At 38.4% G+C, this 27,604-nt stretch overlaps 1 protein-coding gene across 11 annotated transcripts in view; it reads right to left on the minus strand.

Moving 5' to 3' along the window:
* The window catches only part of CDKAL1 (CDK5 regulatory subunit associated protein 1 like 1), a 790,924-nt gene that overhangs the window by 252,347 nt on the left and 510,973 nt on the right, over positions 1 to 27,604 (minus strand). For all 11 annotated transcript variants that reach the window (XM_045056993.1, XM_023253542.2, XM_006931361.4 and 8 more), the window contains 1 exon segment: positions 11,955 to 12,135. In XM_045056993.1, coding sequence (XP_044912928.1) covers positions 11,955 to 12,135 — 181 coding nt within the window.

Here is a 27,604-nt window from a genome sequence, read left to right on the forward strand (position 1 = left end):
GTCCATCTCAACCGTAATACCTACCACCATTCCGCATCTGAGAGAAAAATTTACAACGACATATCTTCCTACTGTTTTGTCATAATTATAAATTCAGAAGAGAAACAAGATAAAAATAAATGCCAAAAGGAAAACAAAACATTAAACAATCATAAGAAACAAGATGAGGGTATTTTTTCTCAAAAAAAAAAAAATTTTTTTTTTTTTTTTTTTGTTTGAGACAGAGAGAGAGAGAGAGAGAGAGAGAGAGAGAGAGTACATGCGCAGGGAAGAGGTTGGGAGAGAGAGAGAATCCCAAGCAGGCTCCACACTCAGTACAGAGCCCAACGTAGGGCTCGATCCCACAACCCTGGGATCATAACCTGAGCCAAAATCAAGAGTCGGATGCTCAACTGAACTAAACCACTCAGGCGTCCCAGAAGTTGTTTTTTTTGTTTTTTTTTTTGTTTGTTTAATGATTTTCGGGGCGCCTGGGTGGCGCAGTCGGTTAAGCGTCCGACTTCAGCCAGGTCACGATCTCGCGGTCCGTGAGTTCGAGCCCCGCGTCAGGCTCTGGGCTGATGGCTCGGAGCCTGGAGCCTGTTTCCGATTCTGTGTCTCCCTCTCTCTCTGCCCCTCCCCCGTTCATGCTCTGTCTCTCTCTGTCCCAAAAATAAATAAACGTTAAAAAAAAATTAAAAAAAAAAATATTTATAAAAAAAAAAAAAAGAGAAAAAAAAAATTTTTTTTTTTTTTTTTTGTTTGAGACAGAGAGAGAGAGAGAGAGAGAGAGAGAGAGAGAGTACATGCGCAGGGAAGAGGTTGGGAGAGAGAGAGAATCCCAAGCAGGCTCCACACTCAGTACAGAGCCCAACGTAGGGCTCGATCCCACAACCCTGGGATCATAACCTGAGCCAAAATCAAGAGTCGGATGCTCAACTGAACTAAACCACTCAGGCGTCCCAGAAGTTGTTTTTTTGTTTTTTTGTTTGTTTAATGATTTTCTATAAGCTGACTACAAAAGCACAAAAAACTGTTACCATCAAACTCAAGGCTCTCAAATTATATCTGACTCTTCGTTGCCTTAAAGTTGACTTATTTTACAAAACCTGAAATACCAAGACAAACCCTGGTTCCAAAATATACTCATCACTGATTTTTTTCTTACAACGGCTTGTAATTAACATATGAAAGGACTTTAGATATCAACAAAAACATGTGTCTTTCTTGTCTTATCTTTACCATCTTGACCAAAAAACAATTCCACAGAAACATGGCTCCATCCTGGAGTTACAGTCTACACATGTCTAGTACATGTCTTGTCCTGTGGGTCTCACCACACAAAACTGATATGCATGATAATGAAATTCAGTTCATCAACGTCAATCAGGACTAAATGAAAAGTCAGGCAGTGCTCTGTGGCAGGCAAGAGGTCAGATTCAGAGGGCAGAAAGTTAAGGGGATCAGCAAGGGTACACAGAGAGAAGGTTGCGGTTTTCTGAAATAATGAATGAGTCAGGCTGAGAGGAATCAGGAGCATGATTACTCTTCAAAAGTCACTTATGGCAGAGAACACTAATAAAGATCTCACCAGTGATACCTCTTTCCTGAGGTGTTTGTTTCACTGGGTCCCTTGGACAGCTTCCTGGATGGCGAGTTCCTGCATAAGTCCGCTGTATCATTCCATGTCCATGTATCTTTTTTATACCCCCAAGAATAGTTTCTTCTGAGAAACAGCACTTACTTTCTTTCATGAGATCTTGACAAAACATTCTGCTTTTATTCACTCCAAATTAATCACATTTGGTAAATTCTCTAACACTTCAATTTCAAGATGGTAGACAACCAAAGGGCTTCCTAGTATTGGCAAGGCCACGGTATTAGTGGCGGTGGCAGATTTCCCTCCACACAACTGAGGCTAAACAATTCTTGTCATTTTCACATTCTTCAAAGCTCCAAACATTATCACCAGTTTCCTTTACTCTTTTAGGGTGAAAGTGGGATAAGAGGAAAAGGAAAAGCACTCAGTTTTAAAAGGATTTAAAAAAGAACGATCCAATCAGAGCTCCAGTTTCTTCAAATGCTCCCAAATCCAGAGTTTTCCACAGTTCACAACGCGCGCGCACGCACACACACACACACACACACACACACGCATGAGCGATAAGCTTATCTTATGGCACTTAGAACAAAAACACAGAAGATGATAAAGAGGCTACACGGGAAAAGCCCGTCCTGTAACTGCCACGTAGACACAGTTTGGGAGGAGATAAAATCATGTTGGGGGGAGGGATGGGAAACAGACAAGGGTAGGGGTCTGGCGGGGTCTGGCATTTCTCCTTCTGAGTACAAGAGGCCTAGGCCTGGTCTAGGGAGCAATCTCATGACCATTAAGAAACAGAACACCAACAGCACCAACAGGAACAAAGGCAGAAACGAGATGTAATGCCCTAAATTCGCGGCATGTTCAAGGGTCCTTGGAAAATGTTCTGGCCTACCAATATTTGTCCGTGAGCCTGGAATCAATCAAAGGCCAACTAAGTGACCTTCTGTACAGCAAATGAATATTCTCCACTGGACACAGAATAACTATGCTGACATGTAGCTAAGTCTAATGCTTGCAGTTATTAGGTCCAAAAGAAAAAATACTGATTGAAGGTCTCAGTAATAAGTCCTTGAGATTTCTTAAACTCACCTATTAGTCTCTAAACCTGCCTTGTACAGTCACCTAACTGGGCTTCCCGGCACGGCACACAGAATGAGCTTTCAAAAACAAACACGTGATAACTGCTATTCAGGGGCTCCCTAGTGCCGACAGGACAGTCCGAGGCCACCCAGCACGGCTGACAAGGCCTTGTTTGTCCAGGGCTTGCCTGTGGCTCCTGGCTCATTCATGGAGCTCGTACACTTGCAGACCCCACCAAACCCAACCAAAGACTGCAACGTGCCTTACTGTCCTAAATATCATGCATTTTGAGCACTTTAGGCTCATTAAATGTCCCATGTTTTCTGTATTCCCAGGTCTCTCCACGTGCTGCTCCCTCCAGGGAGCCTGACACAGAGGAAATGAACATGGTGCACGCTGGGATCTCCAGCAGCCGGGTGTTGTGGGCGCATGAAGAATACTGGAAGGAAGTGCATGACCTCAGGGTAGAGAGAGAAAGGCAGGACCTTCTCTCTCCGTGTGAGCTTGGGCAAGTTAACTCATCACTCTGAGCTTCAGTTTCCTCATGTGTAAAATGACCGTAATAACTTTTGAGAATGAAATTAGATAATACACGCGAAGGGCTCAGAACAATGTCAGACATACACTGATGGCTAAATGGAGGCTAATTCTTACTGTTATTTTGTTAGGACGTTATTATGATTAGGCCTATAGATTACTGTACCGGGTGGGTAGCATCAGGGTAAGTTTTCACAGATCTAGGAGCAAACAGCTGTCATCTAGTCGCACAGCACACTCTGGGTAGCATAAAGGCTGAAAGCAATCAATTTCCCTGTCTCAAAGAGCTAGACGATGCCCTCAGTTCAAACAACCCCATTGTTGGCATATTCATTCCCCATGGTGACAGTAACAAGTTATCAAACTTAGTGGCTTAACGCAACACAAATTTATTATCTTACAGTTCTGGAAGTGACACGTCTCAGGGGTCTTATGGGCTAAAACCAAGATGTTAGCAGAGCTGTGTTCCTTCTGGAAGATCTAAGGGAGGATCTGTTCCTTGTCTTCTTCAGCTTCTAGAGACCGCCTGCGTTCCTAACTCATGGTCCCCTTCTTGATCTTCAAAGCACATTGCTCTGATCCTCTGCGCGTGTCCTCCACTCTCCTCCCTCTAACTTTAACCCTCACGCCTCCCTCTCACAAGAACCCTTGTGAAGACAGAGCCCACCCACACCACCTGCAACAATGTGCCAGTTCAAGCGCATTAACTTAATCACATGCGCGAGGGCCTTTGTACTACATACAGTAACACATCCACGGGTTTGGGGATCAGGATGTGGGTATCTTCGGGGGCCTATTATTCTCTCTAGCATAGCTGGTCCCACTGCTGCCATTTGGAGCCCCCATAAACAACTAATTTAGTTATTGTGTTTTAGTAGTCCTCGTCAGTCAATTAACTGAGCATACAGACAGAAAGTTTTCAGATTCATAACAAAGTAAAAGATGGAAGGATTGGGAAATGCAGATTACATACCAATGATCTACAAAAAGAAAGCACCTAGATTTTTTAAAATATAGTTTGAAATATAGTTTTAAAATATAGTTTAAAATATAGTTTATGGTTTTATAGCCATATGAGAGAGAATCAAAGATTATGAAGAACTTCAAGGGGTCTTAGAGATCATTTAGTTCAATTTTCTATTTGTGAAATGAATGCCATCTGTATAAAAGCTCACACAAGGTAGAAGGTTTCCCAGCTTCCTCTCTGGGTATAGATCACCTATATAGTAACCTGCTGTTACTACAGTCTTCATGATGCACCGTTAAGTGATCTGAAATCCATAGAACAAAACTAGGGTTAGGCTAAAAACTCTATCCGAAATGGAAGTCAAAAGAGAAATGATATCCAGAAAAGTAGAATTTAAAAGATTAACCGTATGTGGTGGGATCAAACACAATTAATTGCAGAAGAATCTGAAGAGTCCTTGTAAAAGCAAAAAAAAAAAAAAAAAAAAAACAAAACAATAAAAGAAGTAAAAAGGAAAAGGGCCTTGAGAAAAGGAGAGTCTCCCCATGTGTGTTTAGGAATCAGTTTAGAATAAAGAGTACTAGACAATCTAGAGTACAAAGACTCCTAAAAATATTTTTACCTTTCCCCCAAAGAAAAAAGCTTAATTTGAAAATAGGAGACCGTGGGGGCACCTGGGTGGCTCGGTCGGTTAAGCGTCCAACTTTGGCTCAGGTCATGATCTCGTAGTTCGTTAGAGTCCCGCGGCGGGCTCTGTGCTGACAGCTCAGAGACTGAAGCCTGCTTCAGATTCTGTCTCCCTCTCTTTGTCCCTTCCCCGCTCGTGCACTCTCTCCCTCTCACTTTCCCTCTTTCTCAAAAATAAATTAACATTCAAAAAAAAAAGAAAGAAAATATGAGACTCTGTAAGTCATGTAATCATGTTATGAAGTAAGGTCTAAGTGCCAGGAAGTAAAAGTGTCTTTCCATGAAGACAACTTGATGCACTCCAACAAAAAAATTGTAGAAATATTTAGAAAAAGTGACAAAGCTGTATTCTATATTTCTGTTTTGCTTTTTAAAATAAAGTATGTTCTGGGGGCACCTGGGTGGCTCAGTCGGTTCAGCAGCCACCTTCGGCTCAGGTCATGATCTCACGGTTCATGCGTTCTAGCCCCATGTCGGGTTCTGTGCTGACAGCTCAGAGCCTGGAGCCCACTTGAGATTCTGTGTCTCCCTCTTTCTCTGACTCTCCCCCACTTGCACTCTGTGTTTCTCTTTCTCAAAAATAAACATTTAAAAATTAAAAAAAATAATAGAAGTATGTTCTGCACTCTTACGCAGCTAGAATTTGGGAGAGCCATTACGTGTCACTGAATAAGCTCTGTATGTGACTGAAGAACAATTCCTCATCCAACATTTGTTCCAAGTGGCCACCCTGCCTTGGTTTGAATACCTCCAGCAAAAATTCAGTCCCTGACAGGGAAACCTATTATGAACAGTTTCAGCAAAGCTGTCTCCGTCTGTCCCAAGGTGGCCTTCTACGTCTCTCCGGCACATGTACCCACACTCCTCAGGGCTGAGTCAAGAAGAGTACCATGGCCTCGTTATCCTCAGGGTAAATATTCTAGAAACTGCAGCTAAGGGAGTTATGATTCTTTTATGCTGACATGTATCTGAAGACATGATCTTACTCTCTGGTTCCAAGAAGTGAGACAGGCAAGCAGGTGGATTTAATGTCACAATTTAATACTTCAAACCAATATGAACATTCCAACAGCCACTCTTGCCACCTCAAGATTGTTCTTCAAGTCATAGGCCTCTTAAAGATTTCATCCCAACGTCATTATTTTTTATCAAAATTTTCTTAAAAAGAAAAAAGTCTGGAATTGACAGATAAGGATCCAAAGACTTTTAAAACTTAAGTGACCTTTTCTAGGCAGACTAAGAATCTCAGTGACAATTTGAAAACACTATTAGAGTTACTTAAGATTAATGAAGACTAATGAAGGAAGACTCAATCGAAAAGAAAATAAAAACATGCAAATTTGACCTTTCATCTAAAAGTCTAAGGTCGCTCTCATTTAGCTTAGGTGATCTTACTATTAAATCTCATACATTAATCATCTTGCAAAAGCTAAGAGAAAAATAAATTTTACTTTACCTTGTTCATGAAAATACACTGCCTAATTTATTTCCATTATAAATTTAAGTGAGTTATACTCTTTTTTCAGCAGGCAATAAAAGACTGGAGAACTGCCCCCCACCAACCTATGCAAATACAAAACTCAATCGGGCTTTATCCACTTGGTGATTTAAATGATTAAGAAATACATATAATTTAGTTCATTATTAATAGCTCTACTATAAAACATTAAAAACTGCGTATATTTATATTAATACTAGTATTCATTTAAAGGAGTATTCACATAAAAGTAGGTGAAATGATGTATCCATGTAGAAAGGTACCACTCTGATGTTGGGATGCTGAGACTGGGGGAGGCTGTGCACGTGTGGGCAGGGAGTATATGGGAACTCTATGTCCTTCCCTCGCAACTGTGCTGTGAACCTGAAACTGCTGTACCATGTAAAGAGAAAAAAAAGGTTCTGCTAAACCAGGACCAGGTTATTAAAATCTAAAAATGTAAGGAAGACGCTAAGGGGCTATGTTTAAAAGGTAAAAGACAGCGGAAAAGAAAAAGCACCTGAAAGCTGATTTCATGTAATGAGTTTTGCTTCTGGCTGAGGCAAACTAGCTCCTATCAGACCAGCAATCTTGCCAAGAACAATTGGAAAAAGTGAGTAAAATGTATAATATGTCCCGTTTCAACATCAAAAACTATCAAGGTAGCGAGAACCTGAGGGACCGAGATCCCCAAGAGGAGAGAAGCCCATAAGCTCCATACTTGGAGCCACTTTCTGCAGATCAATTATATTTCTCAGATCAATCAAAATAACCAAGCTTTACCATAGAGCCTGGCAGATGCAAGTTAATTCTACCCAGAAGACGATACTTCACTGACTAGTATCTCTAGGTTCATTTTGTTTGGGTTTTTTTTACACAAATGATGGTCACCATTTAATAAAAATGATCAGGCACATGGAAAAAACAAAAGACAAATGATCAAAATCAAGAAGAAAAAAAAGACAACAGAAAGAACCAACATTAGAACCAGATATTGGAGAATTCAGAATGAGCTTTAAGATAACGGAGTTAAAAAATGTTAAAAAAATACAAAGGAAAATAAGACGAATTTCACTAGAATACTGAAATCCATGAAGAAAAAAATCAAATTGTTCTTTTTGTTTTGAGAGAGAGCATGCGTGCATGTGTGTGTGCATGTGTACAAGCTGGGGAGGGGCAGAGAGAGAGAATCCCAAGCAGGCTCTGCACTGCCAGTACAGAGCCTCATGTGGGGCTCAAACCCACGAACTGTGAGATCATGAACTGAGCCGAAATCAAGAATCAGACACTTAATGGACTAAGTCACACAGGCGTCCCTCAAATTATTCTTTAGAAGAAAAAACAAATTAACTAAAATTAGAAATTCCATAGACGGGCTGGATAGCTGACTAAAAACAGATGAAAAACAGCACTTCACGCACGCTAATGCGCACACGAATCATTTGGAGATGCGGACTAGGATTGCCAAGGTCTGGGGTGGCGTCTGGGACTCTGCGTTTCTCCAGGCACCACACCGTGACAATGGCCCAGCGACTGCTGCAAATATCAAGAAACTAAAAAAAAAACAGGTGAGGAGAAAAAAATCTAGAAATACAAAGAGAACGAAGAAAGAAAAATATTAAAAAAGGATAGCTTAGACAATGGGGAAAATGATCAAAATGGCTAACATATATAAATGAAATCTCCAAAGACAGGATGAGAGAATGGAGTCCAAGAAATACCTGAAGAGAGAATGGATGACATTTTCCAAAGCTGATCAAAGAGATCAGAGTGAGTGAGATCACAGTGAGATTTAGAGTGTGCACTCTGGCAGGGGAGGGGAGTGAAGGAGTTTGTGGGGCCATCTTGGAATTCTACCTACCACATTAGGCAATTCTATCAAACATCTAAGGAAGAAATAGTATAGATTCTATACAAACTCTTCCAGAAAAATGTAGAGAAAGAAATACTTTCCGACTCATTATATGAGGCCAACATCACTCTCATACCAAGGTGAAGAAGATACCACTGAAAACTACAGGTCAAAATCCTCCATGAACAAATATGTAAAAATTCTTCACAAAATTTTAGCAAATTAACTGCAATTATGTATCAAAAGTAATACATTATGACCAAATGAAGTTTCTCCCAGGAATGCAAGGTTGCTTTACGCATTTGAAAGCATTCAGTATAGTTCACAATATTAGCAGACTTAAAACAAACTATATAATTATTTCCATAGATGAAGATAAAGTGATTAAGTTCAATTTCATTCATGATTAAAACAAGTGCAAGCGTGCACTTGTGTGTTCACACACACAAACTCTGGGTAAATTGGGAGTAGAAAGGAACTTCTGTAATCTCCAAATTATAGTCAACTTTTATACCTAATGGAGAAATTCGGAAGACTTTTCCTTTGAGTTTGGGAAGAAGAGAAAATGGCCAGTTCTACTCAACAGCATACTGTTAAGTCCCAGCCAGTGCAATAAGACAAGAAGTAAAAGTTATGAGGATTGGAAAGGAAGAAACAAAACTGCAATTATCAGCTGATGACAGAATTATATACATAGAAAACTCTGAAGAAAAATCTACAGAAAAATTATTAGGATTACTAAGTCAATTTAGCAAAGTTGACCAGTGAAAGGTAAGTATGTTATATATATTTAAAAAAAATTTTTTTTTTAACGTTTATTTATTTTTGAGACAGAGAGAGACAGAGCATGAACGGGGGAGGGTCAGAGACAGGGAGACACAGAATCTGAAACAGGCTCCAGGCTCTGAGCTGTCAGCACAGAGCCCGACACGAGGCCCGAACTCACGGACCGCAAGATCATGACCTGAGCCGAAGTCGGCCACTTAACCGACTGAGCCACCCAGGTGCCCCAAGATAAGTATGTTAAAATCAACTATATTTTTAGATAGCAGTAGCAATTAAAAAAATGAAAAACAGTCACTTTAATAGTATCAAGGGGAGGCCTCAGTGGGTTAAGTGTCCAACTTCAGCTGAGGTCATGATCACGTGGTTCATGGGTTCAGGCCCTGCATAGGGCTGGGTGCTGACAGCTCAGAGCCTGGAGCCTGCTTCAGAGTCTGTTTCTCGGTCTCTCTCTGCCCCTCCCCACCCCTCACGTGCTGTCTCTCTCTCTCAAAAATAAACAAACGTTAAAAAAAATTTTTTTCTGAAGTTTATGTAGATGAGTCAAACAAAAGTCACAGACAAGAATGCTCACACCTGTTCTCAGTTGCGATACTAACGGTGCAATGTTGAAAATACCCAATTCTCTTTTCACGTTAGGGTGGCTAAGCGAGCATGCAGTGGAACACTGTACAGAAATGAAAATAGACGAGCAAGAGCTACCTGCAAAAACAGACTAGTCTCAGCAACATAATCTTGTTTAAAAAAAAATGAAAATTGGGGGCTTGAGGGAGGTGTGCAGAGTGGGCACCCAGGGACAGTTCATGCCTCACTGTTTTAGGACAGATCAGAGAGACTGTAACAATTCCTGAAATAAATACCAACAATCCCAATAAACAATAGGTTCAACTCCTGACAGAGATGTAGAGATTTTTCAGATGTGAAATTTGAGATAGCTGTATTAGCCTCCCAAACTGTATAATAATAAACAATGAAAAGATGAAAAATTATTTAACGAAGCTAAATGTGTTATAATTTACTAGAAAATCCATTTTTAAAATGATTTTATTTTTTTATATAATCTTCTCTTTGTAAATTTTTTTTTAATGTTTATTTTTGAGAGAGACAGAGCACGAACAGGGGAGGGGTAGAGAAGGAGAGAGAGGGAGAGATACAGAATCTGAAGTAGGCTTCAGGCTCTGAGCTGTGAGCACAGAGCCTGATGTGGGGCTTGAACCCTCCAATTGTGAGATCATGACCTAAGTTGAAGTCGGACGCTTAACCAACTAAGTCACCCAGCCGCCTAGGTTTTTATGTAATCTTGACACCCAAAGTGGGGCTTGAACTCACTGCCATGAGATCAAGAGTCACAAGCTCTACCGACTGAGCTAGCCGGGCACCCTGAAGAATCCACTTCTTGTTAATGCTGAACAGTTAACTTAAAACTTCAGGCAAGACTGTGTGGCAAGTATTAATTTTACTGAAAAACAGAAACAATCAAAAGTATTCCCCGCATTAAAAAAAAAAAAAAAAAAGCCAAACATTCAAACACTGATGAATTCTTCCCTTTACATCAAGTACAGAACAGGTCAAACCTAATGTATGGTGTGAAAACGAGGGATAGCAGTTTCTGTCAGGGAAAGGGAGAGGGTGGCGGGGAGGGCATGACCGGAACCTCTGAGGTGCTGGCAATTTTCTGCTTCTGGATCTGCCCAGGGTGCACGGAAGTATCCACTTTAGAGAAATGTACAGCTGTACACACGTCTTCAGGCATGTTACAGCTCAGAAAACTTCCTTATTAATGAAAGAGGTAAAGTTTGAAAAAGAATGGATTAAACTATAAGGACAAGAGATGAGGGGATGGAGGGAGTAGAGAACTACAAAAAAATAAAAGGGAATATTTAGGGTGTTGACGGAAGTGTCCTACACCTGGACTGCGGTAGTAGTTAAATTAATGTATGCATGTGTCAGAATTCAAAGAACTGTAGACCAAAAAAGGTGAATTTTGCCTTATGCAATAAAGTCTATTGTAACTTAGATATAAAAATAATGGACTAATTCAACTTACTTTTACAGTTGTGAAAGTCGATTGTGGTGAGAAATCTGCTTTTCTCTTTAAGTTAGAAATAAAATTATATGGTCTACCTGGAAAATGTTTTCCTACCTTTGTGTACACAGACATTTGTGAAAGAAGAAGGTAGAAAGTTTTGAGAAAACAAGGAATGATAGTCACTTCAGTTTTACTGGGGAAAATAGACTTTAAAATATATTAAAAATACGTATCTGTATATACAAATAAAAATATGTTTTTTCAACCAAATGTTCAAATAAGAACTCTGTATGTTTTATGTTTGATATTTACATATGGCATGATGGAAAATATAACAAGTTCTGGGTTATTCCTTTTAGTATTTCATGTAAGTTTTGAGGAAAATTAATGGGAGGGCACAATTTTGTATTAGTTATTTCAAACAAAACAGAAAATTTTCAGTTAAAAACATATGACTTCCTCTTCAAGCTTATTAACATTTTCCCATTTCAGCCAATAAATCTAGAAACTAACTTACTTTGAGAACATTAATTTCTGAGGCATTCTGGAAAACAGTTTGCCATTACTGGGTCTCAAACTTTAAAAAAAAATTATTTTTTAATGTTTTCTTATTTTTGAGAGAGAGAGAGACAGAGAAACAGAGAGAGAGTGAGCGAGCAGGGGAGAGGCAAATAGAGAGGGAGACAACAGAATCCGAAGCAGGCTCCAGGCTCTGAGCTGTCAGCACAGAACCCTACACGGGGCTCGAACCCACAAGCTGCAAGATCATGACCTGAGCCGAAGTCAGATGCTTAAGCAACAGAGCCACCCAGACACCGCCCCTCCCTTCCCCACCTCCCTGTATTTTTTAACTTCAAGGTTATACCATGAGCCAGTTGTGTTAAGATAGACAGCGGGGCTGCATTTTTACAGCCGCTGGCTAAATCTAGCACCTTCCTCGCCAGAGAAGTCTCTTACCACTTGTGCTGGAATTTGTGCCATTTTTGCAGCAGGAGTCCCTGGTCTCGGGTAGAACTGGTTAATAAAGAGGCTTGGGAATTTGTACTCTTCAACGAGTTTCACTGTTTCTTGAAAATCTTGGTCTGTTTCTCCAGGAAAACCACAGATAATATCTGTGGCAAGAGTTATTCCAGGAACTCTAGAAAATAACAAGACAAAAATGGAAAAAAACTCAATGCCATCCATTATTATTCTATTTCTCTGACAGTTTCTTTTCTAAATTTTTATTTTTTAAGTAGGGCCCGAGCTAACACGGGGCCCGAACTAACACCCCTGAGATCAAGACCTGAGCTAAGATCAAGGGTTCGACACTTATCTGACTGTGCCACCCAGGAGACCCTCTCCGATCTTTTAAATGCCTATGTTTTGAAACTAAATTTTATTTTTAGGAAAGGGGACATTTAAGCAAATAGGTTTAGAGAGTCCTAAATATTAAAAGTTTATGGACAACAGGGGCCCCTGTCCTCCTCAAGAGCCATTCCTTTTTAATTCTTCTGAATGTTTCTTTGTTCTTTTTTCTGTATTTTAAAATAGATGCTGATTCTGCTATTTCTAGATTTTTGATTTTCAGGCAATACTTATTAGCTTCTCCACTGAGGCAGCCCTTTAAACTACTCTATCCCATCCCTCTCAGTAATATCACTGCACAGTTTTTAGTTAAATTAGTCATATTTCCAGGAGCCTAACTGCAAAGGTACTGCTCACAGACAACTGGTATACACTACCATCATGTTTTCTTTTGCCACCTTTAATTTTTCCCAGAGTTAAAAACTTTAAAAAAAAAAAATTTTTTTTTTTTTTGCTTCCTATTCTAGGTACCTGTGTCCATGTTTTCCACAAGCTCAGATCGATCAAAAACCAATATTATTTTCTAAACACTCAAGGTACTGTATAGAATTCACTTATTCAATTTTTCCCCCTGGAAATGCCACTCCTACTTTCTCTGGTATGTGTTGTTTTCATAACGAACCAGTTGCCGTCCTTGAAAGTTGCTCTTTGGTTTTCTTCCCCCCCCCCCCCCTTTACCTGATCCTATATTCATAATTCTTGATTAATTCTGCTGAAGCATTCTTTCAGAAGCTTCATCAAAAAGAATGCCAGAGAAATTCTGTTATTGTCTTAGCATAATCTGAACACGTCTTAATCTACACAATTGACTGATAGTGTGGCTGTTCACAGCCCTCCAAAATGAAAAATATTAGCCATCAGAATTTTCTACTGTTTCTTTTTTTAACCTGGAAAGGTTGCTGATGAGATGTCCTGATTCACTCTGGTGTAAACCTCTTTAACTTCTTTATATATGCCCTACACTCTTTTTGAAAACTTTTAGGATATTAATTTTTTCTCAGTGTTTTTAAATTTCATGATAACAGACCTTGGATTAGGCATGAAGTCTTTGTAAAGGGCACAGTCGGGACACTCATGGTCTTTAGGTCTAGCAAATTTTCTTATATTATCACTTAATCATTTGTTTTAGAGATGCAACATCTTTTCTCTTCTTCCTAAAGGTATCAGTTAAAGGTTTTCATAAGTTTTCCTCTGATCACTGCAATGCTCTCCATTTCCTCTAAGTTCTTGTGTATTGCTCCCTGTCATTCATGGCTGAGACTCGCCATCAAGAAAGAGTGACTCTGCCCTTTCATATTAAGAATAAATTATCAAAAGCTTCTCATCAGAGATTGACTGGATAACAAGTTGCCTTTGTTTTTGATAAGCCCAAATGTTAACATCTTGAATGTCCTTTCTCTGTGGTGGAGTCTATCCCAGAGTGTGTTACAATATTCTACTGTGTGTTAACAGTATAACAATACCAAAACGTCATGGACAGTATTCAAAGCTCCAATATTACTCTCGATCCATACAAAACGGGAAAAACAGCCTCAAACATTACAAACCAAAAGACACCTAACTATATCAATTTCTCTATTCCCTACATGTAGTTCTATATGAATGAATAAAACAGTTTATCCCATTTAAATATATTAGATATTTGGGGGCATAAGAGAGAACAAAGGATATAACCATGAGGAAAGGGAAATACAAATGGCGTCATAAAAACATTGGCTTTCCATATCTTGTTTGGATAATACTTTAATTCCTGTGTGGAAGAATGGCATTGATTTTTAAAAATATTTCTTTCTTGAGTTCTACTTGGTCTCATCCAGCTATTAATCTGGCTGACCCTGAATTAGTGAGGTAAGTTCCAAAGGCTAGAACTTTTCTCTGTGTTGGTAAACAGAAAAAGAGATAATGTGCACAGAGAAAAATGAAACAGAGCATATTTGAAAAGCAATTTTTTTGATTTTTATGGTGATATAAAAACATTCTTCTTCAGAGGTGATTATCAAAATTACATTTGAAAATCATAAAAAACATGTTTTGACAGTAAGCTGTAGATAAAAAGACCATTTTCTAGACTTACTAAAAGCATGCTGAATAGAAAAAGTATGTCAACAAGTTTAATTAGCAAATGTTTACACTTGACTTATAACTACTGAACAAAAGAAATCCACAACTAAAACTGTAAGTAACAGATCACAGCAGAAATGACAGAGAAGAGTCTATCTCCCTTAGGAAATAAATTAAAAAAAAATCTTAGAAACTGCCTGTGAAATACTGTAGAAACCAAGACAATTGGTTATTGTCGTAGGCTGTGAATTGGAATGAATTTGGCACTCGATTACGGGGTATTCCCAAAGGAAAGTACCTTACTGATTTCCCCTCCCCCAATCCTCCTTGACCCTGGATAGCTGAGCTCAGTATTATGCAACACCTGCTTACTTTGGCATTAAGGCCCACAGTGAAGGAGGAAAGAGAAACCTTTCCAGGAGTCCTCTTAAATGTTAAAAAAGGGGATGTCCAGTGTGTGAATATATTTGAAAATCTACACAGAAAGTTGACTGATAACAAAGGAGAGGACAAACCAACTATGAATTTGTAAAAGACCTATGTTAGTCAGTATATAAAAGTAAAAACAGTTTATTTGGTTTCTAAGGATGTAAGAATATAAACTGATTGCCTATAAAACGTTTCTAAAGACTACACTTTAACGTTAGATGAGGCTCATCTATACGTTAATTTTATACATGCAAATAATGCTTCTTAAAAATAATTTGGCTCTTTAGGTGAACCAACTTAAAAAAAAAACCCTCATATTTATACTGTTAATTTACCTAGTAAATAATTCTCTTCAGTTCATAAGAAAATCAAGGAAGTCTGAAGTGAACTAATTTCTAAATTAATTAAGTGGCTATGAGGAAATTTAAGGAGTGTAAAATAGAACATTAATCCAAACATTTAATATGCTAATTACCAGCGAATGCTGTTTTTGAAAAGCAATGAATTTTCAAAATACTAAAATTTTTAAAAATGATCATTTCCACATATGTATTGAAAGCTGTAAGCCTAATGAATATAATTACTAGGTATTCTATGTTTTTAAAATTTAAAAGACCTTCTATATTTATGTTTTCATAGCAGTATGAGAAAATAAGTCTGAAAGAAAGATGAAAATGTTCTCTTAGCTTAATTAACAGGTACATTTTGACCCACTATTTTTTTCTGGCATATACAAGCTTTTTACCAGCAAAATGGGTTCATTAAATGCTTGGGAATAGAATTAATGAGAAAGATTCTAATTACACATCGGCAGTGGCAGAAGTGGTTCTACGATCAGTTCCGCAAATCAATCAATCAGGAGGGTATCAGGAGAGCATGACCTCTTTGCTGGCCAGAGGCTAGGATTTAAGAGAGTCCCAAATATTTTAAGACTTAATTATTTACCCTGAGTAAAAATAAACACATACTTACACACCCCACAGTGTATTTGAAATACCACTTAAAATGTTGTACTTTAATCATCTCAAGACTTTCACTTGCAATTTGGTGTTCTACTGGCAAAAAATGGAAAAAGGATGAGCTTCAAATTTCATATGTGGAAAAATTAAGACTAATGCACACATTCTATTTATTTCAAAAGAAAGAAATAAAAATAACCAAAAAAGAACCAGATCTATTAAAATTATTATGCATAAACAAACATGTAACTAAAAGAAACATTTTTTAAAGTTGATTTATTTATTTTGACAGAGTGAGTGTGAGTGGGGGAGGCAAGCCCCACGCTATCAGCACAGAGCCTGAAGTGGGGCTTGACCTCACGAATCATTAGATCATGACCTGAGCCCAAATCAAGAGTCAGACACTTAACCGACTGAGCCACCCCGGCACCCCAAGAAACAGTTTTTAGTTCTGAATAAAAGTAAAAACACATCTAAATATATGGGATGCAGCTTCAAGAAGTACTTAGAAATTCATGACTTGAAATGTCTGTGTCACAAAGAGGTAAACACAATAGTCTAAGCTTCCACCTCAAGAAGCTAAAAAAGAGGAGCAAATCAAACCCAAAGTAGGATTAAAAAGTAAATTATTAAATAACGGTTTAAAAAAACCAGTGAAATAGAAAATAGAGAAAAAAATCAATAAAAGTTAAGGTATATATTTGAAACAAAACAGTAAAATTACTGAGCTATTAGCAAGACTGACAGGAAAAAGGAAAACAAATGACAGCTTTAGGTATGAAGGAGGAGAAAGCACCACAGATGCTACCAACATTAAAAAGAAAAAGACACTAAAGGTATATTATGAACAATTTTGTGCAGAGACATTAAAAACTTAAGCTGAAATGAGCAAATTCTTAAAAAAAAAAAAGACATAAATTATTAAAACTGACTCAAGAAGAAACAGAAAATCAAAATAGCCTTTTATGTATTAGAAAAATTGTATTTGAAATTAAAAATCTTGCCACCAAAAGAAAACAATATGAAACAACCCAGGCCCAGAAGCTTCACAGGTGAATTATATCAAACATTTAAGAAAGAATAAAACCAATTCTATAGAAACTACTTTAAAGATAGATGAAAAAGGAACCCATTTTATAAGTCCAGCAGCAGCCGATATAAAAACCAGAGAAAGAGATTAGAAATAAATTCTAGACCAATATATTTTATGAAAACAGAGACACTTAACAAAATATTAGCAAAATGGGCACAGAAACATATAAAAAGGATTGTTTGTCATGATCAAGTTGTTTTTATTTTTTTTTTTAAGTTTATTTATTTATTTTGAGAGAGGGCAGAGAGAGTCAGTGAGAGAGGAGTAGAGAGAGAGAAAGAGAATCCCAACCAGGCATTCAAAGTGGGGCTCGAACCCAAGAACTGCGAGATCACAGCCTCAACCACAACCAAGAGTTGGGTGCTCAACCAACTGAGCCCCCCAGGCGCCCCAATCATGATCAAGTTTTAATTCCAAGAATGCAAATTTGACATACAAATTTTGATTAATGCAGTAAGCCTATTAAAAGAATAAGGGTAAAACCCACATGGTGATCTCAGTAAATGCAGAAAACTAACTTGACAAATCCAACACCCATTCATGATAAAAACTCTCCATAAACAAAGAATAGAGAAAAACTATCTCAACCTGATAAGGGGTCTACAGCAATTATCACTGAAAAAAAATTTTTTTTGATGTTTATTTATTTTTGAGACAGAGAGAGACAGAGCATGAACGGGGGAGGGTCAGAGAGAGGGAGACACAGAATCCGAAGCAGGCTCCAGGCTCTGAGCTGTCAGCACAGAGTCTGATGCAGGACTCGAACCCATGAACCACGGGATCATGACCTGAGCCAAAATGGGGCACTCAACCAACTGAGCGACCCAGGTGCCCCTACAGCAATTACCAATTTTAATTTTTAAAAAAATTTTAATGTTTATTCTATTTTTGAAAGAGACAGAGCATGAGAGGGGGAGGGGCAGAGAGAGAGGGAGACACAGAATCCCAAGCAGCTCCAGGCTCTGAGCTGTCAGCACAGAGGCCGATGCGGGGCTTGAACCCATAAACCCCAAGATCATGACCTGAGTAGAAGTCAGATGCTTAACCGACTGAGCTACTCAGGTGCCCCTCATTTTTAGTGGTAAAAGACTGAATGCATTTCCACTCAGATTAGTAAAAAGGCAAGGATTTCTGTTCTCACTTCTATAATTCAATATATTATGGAGATTATAGTCAGTGCAAGAAAGGTAAGAAAAAGAAAAGCATATAGGTTTTTGCAGATGACATGACCTTGTATGTGGAAACTCTAAGGAATCTAATGAACCTACTAGAAGAAGCCAGTTTAGCAGAGCTAAAGATGAATATATAAAAATCACCTGTACACTTTATATTAGTAATGAACAGTCAGAAAATGAAATCAAGGTCAGGGCACCTGGGTGGCTCAGTTGATTAAGTGTCTGACTCTTGATTTGGGCTTAGGTAATGAGATCATAGTTCGTGAGACGGAGCCCCACGTCCACCTCTACACTGACAGTGTGGGGCCTGCTTGGGATTTTCTCTCTCTCCCTATGTGCCTCTATCTCACTTGCTCTCTCTCCCTCTCTCTCTCTCAAAAATAAATAAGTAAATAAACATAAAAAGAAAAAAAAGAAACCAAGGACACAATTCCATTCACAATAGCATAAATAATACCTAAGAATAAATTTGGGAAGTCTAAGACCTACACTCTAGAAACAGGACTTAAAGAGATTTTCTTAAAATTTACTGAAATTAAAGAATATCTAAATAAATAGAAAATATATAATTTTCACGGATTGGAATATTTTACGGTTAAGATTGCATGTCTCTTCAAACTGATACACGTATTCAATGCAACTGCTACCAAAATGTCAGCACATTTTTCTGCAGAAATTGAAAAGCTGATTCTAAAATTTGTATGGAAATGCAAAGGACTTAGAGTAGCCAGAGAAAAAAAGGACAAAGTTGGTGGAATGGATGAACCTGACTTAAAGACTTACTATAAACCTACAGTAATCACAGCAGTGTGGTATTAGGATAAAGACACAGCAATGGAACATGGACAGCCCCAAAATACACCCATACATTTATACATTTATGGTTAATTAATTTTCAACAAATATACTTGTATGGTTAATTAATTTTCAACAAAACCGCCACAGCAATTCAATGAGGTCAAGAGACAATGTTTTCAATAAACGATGCTAGAGCAAATGGATACCATACACAAAGTAAACAAACAAACAAAAAGAACTTATTGGACCCTTACCTTATGGTATGCACAGAAAGTCCTTTAATACTAAATCTAAATGTAAGAACTGGAATTACTAAATTTCCCGAAGAAAATATGGGAAGAAATCTTTGTGTCCTCGATAGAGTTCAATGAAGACTTCTTAGCTAGAACGCTAACACCAAAAGCACAATAAAAGAAAAAAAAAATTGGGTAAACTGGACTTACTGGAAAAACGCCATAAAGAAAACAAAAAGACAAGCCATAGACAGGAAGAAATCATTTGCAAATCATGTATGTGATGAAAATATTTGTCTTCAAAATATATGAAGAACTCATATGAGTCACTAATAAAAAGACAAACAACATAACTGTACAATGGGCAAAGGATTTTAACCAACACTTCACTGAAGAAAACAGATGAATAGCTAATAAGTGCATAAAAAGCTGCCTCAACATCATTAGTTGGCAGAGTAACGCAAGTTAAAACCGTGTTAAGACGGCACACACACTCAGTTGGAGAAGGCTGTATTAAACAAAAAAACACTAAAAAAATAACAGTCACTGATGTACATCTAGAGAAACAGAAACACTTATCCGTTGTAGGTGGGAATTCAAAACTTTGCAGTCACTTTGGAAAACAGTGTGGCAGTTTCCTAAAAAGTGAAACACTTACTTACTGCGACTAAGAAAGTTTCTATCCTAGCAATCTACCCAAGAGAAATTAAAACGTGTGTCCACACAAAGACTTTTATGTGGATTTTTACAGTGACATTCCTCATTATGGCCCCAAACTGGAAATAGTCCAAATGTCTGTCAACTGGTAAATGGATAAACAAAATGAACAATGAAAATTTACCTACAAAGAAAAGAGAACCAATTACTGATACGTGCACCACACAGATGGACCTTGAAAAACATTCTGAAATAAAAGAAGGAAGACACAAAAGATTACTTATTGTTTAATTCCATTTATATGATATTTCTATAAGATGCAAAATTAGACAGGCAGAAAACAGATCAGTCGTTGCTTGGGTCTCGGGGGGGAGCAGGGATTGACTCCAAGTAGGCATTGAGAAACTTTTTCTTGTAAGTAAGGCATTCTAAAACTGCACTGTGATGATAGCTGCACAAATTCTTAATTTACTAAGAATTTCAAACTATAACTTACATTAGGTGCAAACTGCATGGTATCTAAATTATACCCACAATAAACCTGTTAAAAGTGGGGTGGGGTGGGGAGGAAGCCTTTCTGAAGACAGAAAGGTAGCAGGAAACCTCCATTAGGTACTCTCTTCCAAAGAGTCCTAACAACTGAACTTTTGACAGGATGTAGCCAAAGAATTAAACATGGCCAAATAGGAGGGAAGGGCAGAGATAAAAAAGGTAAGGTCAAGGTCGAAAGGAAATTATGTTCTGAGCAGGACGGCAAGAAGGACTATGTCCCAGCTACCAACAGACAACAACAAGGTATCATTCTGTTCATCCTAAAAAAGGAAATTTAAGGAGAAACAGCATGACATTTTCAAGTAAATTTGAGAAAACTGTCAGCAGCTTTAAAATTACTTTCACACTTCTATGAAAAACAATTTTTTAAGTTTATTTATTTTGAGGTGGGGGGGGCAGGGGAGGGGCAGAGAGGGAGACAGAGAATCCCAAGCAGGCTCAGCACTGCCAGTGCGGAGCCTGACACGGGGCTTGAACCCACAAACTGTGAGATCATGACGTGAGCCAAAATCAAGAGTGGGACACTTAATAGATTTCACTGAGCCACCCAGGCGCTCCTGAACAACAAATCTCAAAGGACATGAGCTGAAAAAGAAAAAGCGCCTATACATTAGGATAAGGGTTAAAAAGGAGTAAGTCACTAAGACAAAGACAGACAGGCGTACCTCTGGATGACCCTCATCTTCATATGGGTATCTGGGAGAAAAATCTTCCCTTGCGTATATAACTAAGAGGCTCTTTTACTAACGAGTCGCATACTCTACAGCAAATTACTTAGCCTTAGTAGGCTTTGGTTTCCTTTTCTCTAAAACTGGGAAAGTAAGAGTACTCCTAGATAAGATTAAGGAGTTAGTACATGTACTAATTGCTATGGACAGTGCCAGCCACAGACTGCCTGTTATGTTTTAGCTATCATTATTGTAACCCTGTCAAAGAAATGACAAAAACTACCATCTATTGGATGATACTAAGTGCCAGGCAATATGTTAGCAACTTAGGTAACTTCTAGTTTAATCTCTATGAGACACAGGGAAAGTACCCTTAGGGAAATAAGATTGAGTGGTAAATTGCCCAGAGTTGCAGAATCACTAGATGATACGGCAGTCTTCTCTCCACCCGCGTTACTGAGGTGCTCACTGAACTGATGTACTAGAAGCAGTGGCTGATCATGAGTTTATGTTAAAAATATTCAGTAATAATATTTGCAAAGCAATTTACTACAGCAAGTAAAACTTGCCTCTATCTGCAGAATTGTGTCTTAAAGAGGGTAATTGTGGTCTCCAAAGGTTAAATGATTTACCGAAGGTCACCAAGCTATTGCTGGAAGAATCATAATTCAAACCCAAACCTTTCCACCTGGTTGGTGCTCTTTCCACAAATGTACCTCAATGAATACGGAGGCATTTCAAACCTAAATGGCTATATGCTAAATTTATTCTTCATAAGGTATTTTCTTGTTTTTATCATTATCATCACTCATCAAGAAGCAGGTAGATAATTATTCCTATCTCCAGATGGCTGAGAGAGAGGAAGCAGCAACAGTATCGGTAGAAAGAAATGAGATTTTAAATCTGGATTTGGGTCCCTGGTTTCTAGTCACGTTTTCACAAGTGTTGTTACTGTTCTGAGCCTCAGGTCCTTCTCTTCTACAAAACGGGGATAAGAGCACATCCCTTCCTGGGCTGTTGAGAGATCAAGTGATGTGATGAATATAAAGCATTTATAATAGCAGCTGGCACACAGATGCTTAATAGATGTCAACTTGCTTCTGTGTCCCTTAAGGAATGAACGGAAGTGAGGAACAACAACACTCTACCAAATACCATGAATCTGGACTCCTCCACCTTTCAGTACACCAATGGCCCATAATTGCTGCTCGCCTTTCTTTTGTACTTTGTGCCGTAGATCGGTACTAGCAGAAAATGATCTAAGGAGTAACTGAGGAGTGTAAGAGACAAACAGAGTTTGCATGACACGATCAGGTTGATATTCTTTATCACAGAAAAAAAAAAACATTAGAAGACCTTAACATTTGGTGAATTGATTTATGTGTAAAGTATAAAAAAAAAAACCCAAATGCTCTAGATGTGAATAATATTCTGGCTGTGGTGCAGCTTGACAAAATTCCTAAAATATCTAATGAAGGAATTATACTACTGCTTAGCTTGTTTCTGGAATTTTAATTATGTTGAAAGTGCACAAATGAAAAACTAGTTAATACTAGTTGAGAATTTAAACCTACTAAATATAAATAAATAAAAACAGCTCAGAAATTACTTAGAAAGTAAATGGCTTCATGAGCAGTTCTGTAGATAATTTTCTCTTCGGTGAAGTCTCTTCAAATGAATAAATATCTGTCTACCTGTGCATCCATTTGTCCGTCCACCTGTCCATCCATCCATCCATCCATCCATCCATCCATCCATCCATTTCTCTCTTTTGTGTTCACTGATTAAGTACCTAGAATCACTCTTCTGATGTTAAACTCATGAGAGGTTGGTGGGTGTCTGCAGTATGCATTTCTGATAGGCATGCTGATCATGAGTAAGAGGTAAAGAAACAAAAAGTCAAAGAAATGCCAATGCCAATACAGCCCTTTCTTTATGCCATTCTAAAATTTCTTCTCTCAGAGTCTGTGGATTCCTGAAAATTGCATGCAAATTTTTATGTGTATATTTCAGGGAGAAGTGACTACAGTTTTCTTCTGATTCTAAAAGTCTTCTGTGACCCAAATAAGGTTAGGAGATACTTCTATGAATGCTTTCGGATCAGCCAAAAAATTATTAGGGGGAAAAAAAAACACAAGCAACTTTTGACCTAATGACACAGTGTATGTAAGAGACATTTATTTTTTTTCCTAAGAGAAAGGTTCATCTGACTACAATGAGTGAAATCATCATCTCTGCAGTAGTAGATTTAGTATAATCTGGAAGCTGAGTTAGATATTGCTGTTTCATTTGTTTTGTTTGAAAATTAAAAATAGTCAGTTACTGCCAATTTCATAAAGTTTAACCTAATATAAAGTCAGCGATATAAAATGGGCCCCACCCAGTCAGTTATTATATTATTTTGGAGACGATGAAAACTGGTGTTACTCTTACTAACATCTCAGCCTCACACTCATCTATTTTTAATCGTATTACTGGGGCCAGAAGTCCAAAAAAGTACATTTGATACCTTTGGCAGTTGGCCTCCTGTTAGGTCTTGAGAAAGAAGGTGTGACAGGAGATCAGAAGCAGGGAGAAACTTCGGTGGTCACTTCCTGCTGGTGAGGTGGCAACCCCTGGGGTCGGTGCTCCCAGGACCCAGTAACCCAAACTCTGCCCTTCTGCTCCCCCAGCCCTCCTGGCAGCAACTGCTTTCAGTAATTATTATCCTCTGGTTATCTCATCTCCCCCCTTTACTTTTCCAGCCTTCTAACTTCTATGTCCTAAGTTCCTTGTACTAAATATCTTCGGATAGGTAACCCTTGCATAGTTTTTCTTTCTAACTGGGCCGAGATCGAAACAATCAAACTCACCAGTGTCCTATTCTATGACCTTAATGAAGTTACATTTACACAAACCACATTGTGTTTGGGTACAGTAATAGATGGAATAAGTGGTAAAAGATAGGGCTAGTAAAGCCTCAACTCTGTTTGCACACTGAATACAAAGAATATAGATGTATTCTTATAAATGAGTATGTATGTTCTTCAAAGCAGAACACATAAAATTTGTGAATGTTAGAGAGAAGTTTACATCTAATCTGGTTGAAGAGACAGTTTTCAAATATTAGCCAAAATCTGCTGGTAATTCACATACTAATTATAAGTGATATTTAAAATCCAAGATAGCCTTTTAAAGCCTCTTTCTGAGAAAAAATGTAGTAGCAATTAGGTTTTTTTTTTTAAATTATTACCTCTCTTCAAAATCAATAAAACTACTTAAAATTTTTTTAATGTTTATTTTGAGAGAGAGAGAGAGAGAGAGAGAGAGAGGGAGGGGCAGAGAGAGACACACACACACACAGAATCTGAAGCAGGCTCCAGGCCCCCAGCTGTCAGCATAAAGCCCAAAACAGGGCTCGAACTCATGAACCATAAGATCATGACCTGAGCCGAAGTCAGACGCTCAACCTACTGAGCCACCCAGGCATCCCAATAAAACTACGTTTAATATGCTAAATAAAAATCCAGATGGCTTATTTAGTTTAAATTTGGTACAATTTCAGTTTTTGGAATAAAAAAGGTAGTTAACAAAAAAAAGGCGCAAAAAAGGGAGGGGCGCCAAGCAGACGCAGAGGACATCAAAGAATTTAGTGTCATCCACTATGTTCCTAAACCCAGGATAAATCATGAATATACAGTTTGGCTTCAAGCAAAAAACCAAATGAATCACTACTGTTAACTAAAAATTAAGTAAATACTGTGTTAAGTAAGTTTTTTATCCCATAACGTTATGCCTGCATTCCACAGCAAATATTTTGGAATAAGCACAAAGCCTTACATAAGACCAAAGATATTGCTTTAAAAAGTGTAAGTAAGCATACTGAGTAATATTGTTATAATATTTAAAAGGAACCATATTAAATCTCAAAGAGTTTTTACACATCTGTTATTAAAATCATTTTATGATATTGCTGGTTGAAGTGAAGGTATTTACTATCTACAGTACTGTTAACACAATTCTTATATGAGTTTTTCTGTTTCTATGGTAACATGAATTATAAGGTTCAATGAAGCCAGATTCAGTAATGTGTATTTTTCTGTTATTCAAGGTGAAAAGGAAATGAAACATTTCCAACATTCATAAACTGCAGCAAATGTCTGAATTCCATTTAGAGATAAGATGATAATTACTAAAGTAATTAGAATTCTTCCTGGATGGAATTATTTTGCACACAGTGGAAATTTAGATTTGGGAATGAAAGCAGGGGCCAGAGTATATTCAGCATCAGTAATTAATTACAACCAAAACCAATATGGTCTTCTGATACCTTGGAACAGACTATACCTTCTTCTGTCTGCTTCTGACTACAATGTGAAAGAAAACTGGTTCCCCCACCCCCATCCCTTAAGTCAGAAAGATAACGTGGGTGAAATCATTTTATTCAAGAGAAAATCCAATTACAGAAATAATCAACTTTTCCTTCCTGCTTTATTTTTTTCATATTTGAAAGGGCATTCACATTAGCAGAACCAATTAAATGAATATCAGGACAGGGCAAAAACTATAAAGTTAAACAAGTTTCTTAAATCTTTTAAAATTACAGTTTGAAAAAAAAACCCCACTTATTGAAATTTTAGAGAGTCAAACCCAGATCACAGCATTCTTTAATAGGAAAGCACAATTGGAAGGCAGCTAGCCATCAGGTCTCAGGGAGAATAATTTATAAAATTATATGGTCCTAATGCAGTTGGCTCTAATATTCGGCCCATCATAAGTAAGAAATCAGGCAAATTTTTGCTTTTAATGGAAGTGTTGTCATCATCAAGAAATGGCACTCAGAGATTCCACATTTCAAGACTTACGCCATCCTAAAATGCAGTTCGTGTAGCAGCATAATAAATAATACGGAAAAAAATACATACACACGGAGAGGGCAAGCATGCAACGAAGCCACCAAATCAGAACACAGTAGAATATCATTCACAACGATATCCTTTATTCCGTGTTACTTGAACTCTCATTTTGTTTGGTTTTCAATTCAGGTTACCCTAAATATCATACATCAAGGGAATGGCAAACTATGGCTCAAGGGCCAAATTCAGCCAGCACCTGTTTGGTAAATAAAGTTTTATTGGAACACAGCCACACCCACTCATTTACATGCGGTCTAAGGCTGCTTTGGCTACAAAAGCAGAACTGAGTAACTGTGACAGTTGCCACTGAGATGGTAGGACTCACAAAGCCAAAAATATTTATTATCTGCAGAGACTCTAGCCAACCAAGCCCACGACTCTGATGTTTGCTCTAAGTACTCCCAGGGACACTCCAGGGTGAGTATGAGAGGACGGTGGGCATATGACACTCTCCAAAATACAGCCCCAATCAACCTTTTCCACGGTCGCTAAATATGCACTGACACAACTCAAATCAGAGTACTCTCTCTCTGCGCAATCGTCCCCTGAAGCCTACCTCTCTGATGAAGTCTTTCCTGATTTTCTCTCTGCGTCTCAGTTCAGTCACACAATTAAGGTCACACCTCAGACCTCTGGTGGCCCTGTTATGATCTGCCCAGTACCTTTCACATGTATCCCTGTCTTACGCCTCCAAGTAAACCATTAGTATCTGCAGGTCAAGGGTGGGGTCATATTCATATCCCTACACTCAGCAGTAATGGGACAACACACACAGTTCAGCACACAGAGCTGCTCAGTGGCTTAAAAGGTGATGGGGAAGGGAGAATGGGGCAAAAAAGACAGGGGGATGAATGAATGAAGTCAGTAAGGCAACAGGCTTTCCTTATACCTATTAGTGATTAATTCCTGTTTTATCTCATATCCATCGTAGTATTTTACTTTAAAGTCCTAAAGGTGAACTTCTAGCCTTGACCCATCTGGCAGGGGGAGAGAAGAGGCAATGCAGGGGGCTCTGGAAGTGGCAGCCTCTCAGTGGGGTCCAGGCCACTGGTACTAGGATCCTGGCCATTGGTACTGACCTGTCCTGCTTACAAGGAAGGACATCTTTCTCAAATGAGTACTAAGGGAAAAAAAAAAAGTATTAGCTAGCTAATAGTTGTTTCCCCTTCAATATTTCTATTTATAGAAATAACTAAAATACTGACAGGGGATCGATGTTGATTTTAAATGACCTGGAAAAACAAATCAATAAATGACCTAAGTTTATTTGCAACCCTCCGTTTAAAGTTGCAGAGAAAGGGGTTCACGCTGGAATCCCGGAAGCTGAAGGTGGATGCGAAACGGAAAAGGAGGCTTCATTCTAATTCTGCCTCACAGTTGTTCTCTTCTATTTTTGAAGGTGATAAATCCCATCATTCAAACATCGTTTACTGATGAAATGATATGCTCTTGGCAAAGTTCCGGACAGTCTAGATCTGTGAGGGCTGCTGGGGCAAAAGGTGGCCACGGGTCCCTTCCGTATGAAACACACATGAAATGTGCCTGGTCAGTGGGTGCTGCCGCTTCTACCTGGAGGGCTCGTCACCTTCCACGACACTGCCTACTGGGTCCCCATTTGGCCCAAATCTCCACCCTCCAAAAGGGCCTGGCTGGTCGTCGGCACAGCCACACGGTATCACCTAAGACACATTCCAGCAATCCTGAGAACACTCTGAGGCTCTTCCCAATTGTGTGTAACCC

Source organism: Felis catus, chromosome B2, assembly GCF_018350175.1.
Source record: "Felis catus isolate Fca126 chromosome B2, F.catus_Fca126_mat1.0, whole genome shotgun sequence".
NCBI classification, from domain to species: domain Eukaryota; kingdom Metazoa; phylum Chordata; class Mammalia; order Carnivora; family Felidae; genus Felis; species Felis catus.